Source organism: Cicer arietinum, chromosome 6 (assembly GCF_000331145.2).
Source record: "Cicer arietinum cultivar CDC Frontier isolate Library 1 chromosome 6, Cicar.CDCFrontier_v2.0, whole genome shotgun sequence".
NCBI classification, from domain to species: domain Eukaryota; kingdom Viridiplantae; phylum Streptophyta; class Magnoliopsida; order Fabales; family Fabaceae; genus Cicer; species Cicer arietinum.
The window spans coordinates 47,154,784-47,159,765 of NC_021165.2; the positions used below are offsets into that span (position 1 = coordinate 47,154,784).

General features: G+C 30.0%; 1 protein-coding gene across 11 annotated transcripts; it reads left to right on the forward strand.

Annotated features, from left to right (window-relative positions):
- Positions 1-2,007: 2,007 nt before the first annotated feature.
- Positions 2,008-4,574, forward strand: LOC101491537 (DEAD-box ATP-dependent RNA helicase 52C-like). Of its 11 annotated transcripts, XM_073369794.1 has the most exons (6): positions 2,008-2,244; positions 2,809-2,880; positions 3,310-3,384; positions 3,492-3,575; positions 3,948-4,121; positions 4,320-4,574. In XM_073369794.1, exons 2-5 carry the CDS (start codon positions 2,827-2,829, stop codon positions 4,023-4,025), a joined length of 291 nt encoding a protein of 96 aa, XP_073225895.1. In that variant the 5' UTR covers positions 2,008-2,244; positions 2,809-2,826; the 3' UTR covers positions 4,026-4,121; positions 4,320-4,574. The 11 variants fall into 11 exon arrangements, with proteins under 11 accessions (XP_073225895.1, XP_073225896.1, XP_073225897.1 ...); XM_073369795.1 differs by lacking the exons at positions 2,008-2,244; positions 2,809-2,880 and adding an exon at positions 2,434-2,557 and having other exon boundaries at positions 3,282-3,384; XM_073369796.1 differs by lacking the exons at positions 2,008-2,244; positions 2,809-2,880 and adding an exon at positions 2,519-2,557.
- The last annotated feature ends 408 nt before the right edge of the window (positions 4,575-4,982 follow it).

Below are 4,982 nucleotides of genomic sequence, written 5' to 3' on the forward strand. Positions count from 1 at the left end.
ATCCCAAAAACTCTATTTTAATATTTTAAAATTTAAAAACTAAAAAAACTTATTTGGATTACTTGTTTTTAAAAGTTGTTTTGTAAAATTATTTTTAATATCATACTTTTTAAAACTAAAAAACAAACACTACAAGAAAAACATCATTTTGTGGCCAACTTTATAAATATTTTGTGGCCGAATAAAACCCTCACAAATTAGTGACCGAAAAAGCCCTCACAAATGTCAAAATTGAAATTGGTCTTTATTTGTGGCTGAAAAAGCCCTCACAAAATCCTTAAATATTTAACTTGATTTTGTGGTTGCCTAAGCCCTCACAAAATCACAACATTGTGATTTTGTGAGGGCTTAGGCAGCCACAAAATCCAGTTAAATATTTAAAAATTTGTGAGGGCTTTTTCAGCCACAAATAAAGACCAATTTCAATTTTGACATTTGTGAGGGCTTTTTCGGTCACTAATTTGTGAGGGTTTTATTCGGCCACAAAATATTTATAAAGTTGGCCACAAAATGGTGTTTTTCTTGTAGTGAAAATTTTAAATGTAAAAAGATCGATGAAAGAATTTTAATTTTTTTTTCTAACATTGCCAATTAGGATAAGAAGAATGAATTTAATTTGCTTAACTATTTATGATCTTGATGAATAGAAACTAAAATGTGAATCATACTTTTTTTAAGAAGAATATCAAATTATTCTTGGAAGGAATTCTTCTTTGTTTAAGACAAGAAAGATTTGATGCAGTCTCGCATTTTTTTTTTTTGCTCTTATTTTTCTTTTGGATCTTTGTCCTTCATCTCTTGAGTTATTCATCTAGAGTAATTTGTTTTTTCGAAGTGATAGACTATACTTTGTACCTATAACTCTAGTTAAATTTTTATTTTTTCGAATTGCCATAAATATCTCTGACTTTACCATTTTTTATGCCAACTCTTTACTCCAATCCAATTAATGACTTGATTCTCTCTCAGTTGCATCTTCTTTGTTATCTTCTTCAATATTGCATTTGTTGCAATCTTCATGTGTTTGCATGATCTTCTTGTCTTTAAACACAATATCTTATTTTCATTGTTTTTATCTTTTGTCACTAATAATGATATTTTATCAATATTCGTGATCTTCTTATTATTCATATTAAACAAATTTTTAGCCTCTGGCACATGTAACCATACATACAACATGTCTTCTTCTTGATGAATGAAGAAAAATGTAAGAGTTTGGATTAAGACAACTAAAACCAATGCAGGTGGAGTGGAGGAGGGTTAATGAAAAAAAAACAAATTTTCATATATAATTTTCTCAAAATTGAGAAAATAATGTTATAATTATAACTCTGATAGCATATTACGATTGTTGATTTAAACTATTGATAAAAGATAAATAGAGAAAATTAATTAAATCATAATAATAATATAATGAATGACGTAAAGTTATAAAGTCACTCAAATAAATAATTAAATACTATAAAATAACTAACTAACTAGTGTAACTAACTAATTAACTAACCAATTTATAAAAGGTTAAAAGTTAATAAATTTTTATAAAGACTAAAAACAAAATAGAGATTTTATAGAAATAAAAACTTAGTCTTTGTGTAGGATGTAGGGTATAAGATAACTTTTTTTGTTTTTTAGTGAATGCATTTTAAAATTTATAGGAAATGTGTGTATTATTTAAAGAGATCTATAATGTCAATGTAATCTTCCCTTACAATTATGCAATAACATATCAAATGAGATGAGTTTTTCAATATGAGATAGTCAGATGATTAAATCTTGACCATATAACCATACATTGTCAATATTAGAAGAAAAAAAATGTGAATTATTTAAGTGATCACACTACAAGAAAATTACCATATACCTACGGTTTTTTTAGTTACGGCCCTTAAAACTGAAGGTATAGGTGTCATATAGCTACGAAAACAATGCCCGTGGGTATAGTCCCACAGAGACACATATAAACTTTCTCATTTTTTCCTATCTAATAAAAATAATATGAAACACTCTTTTCTCTCCTTCAAACCTAGCCGTCATCATTGTAGGCCATCTCTGGCCGTCGTTGGAGCTTGTTAGAGATGATGGAGAATCAATAATATGTTGATGCTTTAGCAATGTGTTATCTCATTCTTATGCCTCTATAACTCTTATGTTGTCGCGTTTCGGTTTCCCTCCGCCGTTTTGTGAGCACACCACCGCCATCTTATTTGTTTCTTGCTACTGCTGTTCTTGATCTTCACATTTTGGGTGAGTTCTCCACTCTTGTTTGGATAGATTGTGTAGAAACCCAAAATCTTCAATTTTGAAAACCCTAACATTTTTTCTAATATGAGATTTAACTCTTATTGTTATTAAGTAATTTATCTTTAACATTGTTTATCTTGTGTTGGAGTTTTGATTTTAAATTTTTTTGCCTTGTGTTGAATTTTTTTTAACTCACCCTATTCGATTTCAGCCACTTTCAGGTTTTTAGTTTAAGCGCAAAAATTACTCTACTTCAAAATGAGGGATTTAAGTTTCAAAATTACTTAACTTCCATCAATACCCATGTCAAAATGAGGTCTTTTAAATTTCTTTTTCTATGTTAGTTTCAACTTCGTATAAAATATATATTCGAAATATCTGTTTAGTTATATGTAATTTCTATGCTGTTTTGAATTTTCGCGACTTTGATTGAGAGTTAAGGTTCATTTTAGGGATTTTCTCATTGTTGCGATATTTGTGGTTTAATTGAAATGCTTGCTTAACTTGTGAATAATTGTCACACACGACACAATAAAAACGCTATCTATCTATTCCTGATAATTGCAGGTTGAGCATGTTTGCCGGATGGGTACACAGCTGTTGCAGACACATTACAATCAGCTACTTTCCAAACTAGCTGTCAGACTTGTCTTAACTGCTTTCAGTGACATTTTTAGCACAGTTTAACCATGGTTGAATCGTTGAGACATGAATCAATACTTTTTTGGTCTAGCTTTTAATGCATTGTTGGGCAGTAAATCTTTGTTATCAGTACGAGATAACAAGTTTTAAAATCTTAGATGTCTTGGATTGCTTAATAAATAATTTAGAGATAACATGTCAGGAAGTATTTCAATAGAGAAATTTTATAATAGTTTTGGAATGTATAAATTTGTGCATGATAGGATAATTTTTATGGAAATTTAGGATACTTTGATTTGTCTTGTAGAAGATGGGATATATGGCTATTTTGGTTTTTTTTAACACCCCTACCTATTGATGCCTGGAAAAATCTTAGCTTTTTGTTTTCCAATTATCAGTGGACTTATTACGGGTCAACCTGCGCAGAGGCCGCCTCGTGGGGTTCGTACCGTGTGCCCACTTGCTCTTGTTCTCTCACCAACTAGGGAGATATCAATGCAGGTGAGTTAGTTGTGTAATTAAAAACTTCGTATTGTGACATTTGTTTTTATTGGGTGTAGCTTTGCAGTGAAAAATGATTTATTAGAATTGTTGTCATTTGGTTTTAGATACATGAAGAGGCTAAGAAGGTTGCATGCCAGACCGGGGTTAGGGTGGTTGTTGCTTATGGCAGAGCTCCAGTTAACCAGCAGGTTTATGTCCTAGCTTTTATTTTTGTGTATTCTTGATATATGGTGATTCAGTCACATTCAAGGTTTTTTGTCTTGTATATCAGAGGTTCTGATATGTGCTTTCAATCACTACATCCTTTCAAATTTTTTGAAGACAAACAACTTATAATTTTCTGAATAAAGCATGAGATTTTTTAACTGTGTAAAGTTAAGATGTCTCTCTAGCTGGTATTCTCCTATTGATTTTGCTGCTCTTCCTTTTTGTGCCAAATGATCCAGTTCGGACTAGACTCTAGAGCATAGTTCTGGAATTGTCAATTATATTATATTTTTTAATGCCAGAAGAAAACATTTATATTTTGGTATAGATTCTAACAAAATATAATTTTCCAGCTACGAGAGCTTGAGAGAGGGGGTGGACATTCTTGTTTCAACTCCAGGAAGACTAGTAGATTTGTTGGAAAGAGCTAGTTTCACTGCAGAAGAATAGGTATCTGGTCTTAGATGAGGCAGCTAGGATGCTGGACATGAGTTTTGAACCCCAGATTAGGAAGATTGTAGAACAAATAGATATGCCCCCAGCAGGTGAATGTAGTGCTCAAAACCATATGAATTCACTTAGTACAAACAACAGTGAAAATAATGAAAATGGTAATTAGATAGTATTAGTTAATTTCGATTAAAATCATTAATATTTTCTTTGTTTTAATAGTAATATTTTTTATTTTGAATCGTGTATTTATTCATTTGTTATTTTATTGATTGTAGGTGAAGATTTAAAGCTATTTTGTTGTTGAAGGTGGAATCTTGGCAATTTAGTGGACTCAATTTCTTAATGTTTTTTGAGATTGTTATGTATGACATAATATGTCTATTTTAAATGTTAGTAAGATAATGTTTTCCACTACTAAGTAAAAATATTCTGCACTGCACTATGGTGAACATTGTTTAACTATTGGTTTATCGTTGTAAGACTTTTATGTAAATTTTTAATATATACGATGAACACCTTTTATTTTATTTTGACTCTTTATATATTTTATTGTGTATTTATATTTGGTTAATTTTATAAAATAAAATTGTAAATTATTATATAATTTTTATAGATAACAAAAGAATAATATTTATAGCAAATTTGTTACGTTAAAACCTATACCAACAGAAAGAAGCTGTCACTTAAATGTATAGCAACATAATCAAAACTGTAGGTATAACTTTTAAAAATTATGGCTTAACCATATACCAACAGTGAAATTTCCGTAGGTAAAAATCAAATATTTACAACAACGAAAAACATTTTGTCACTATACCCTATAGCCATGGAGAAATTTCGTAGGCATTGGGCGATTATATACCACGAAAAAAATCGCCGTCGGTATAGGTAATTTTGGTTATCCCTACGGTTTTTATACGTTTACCTACAGATTT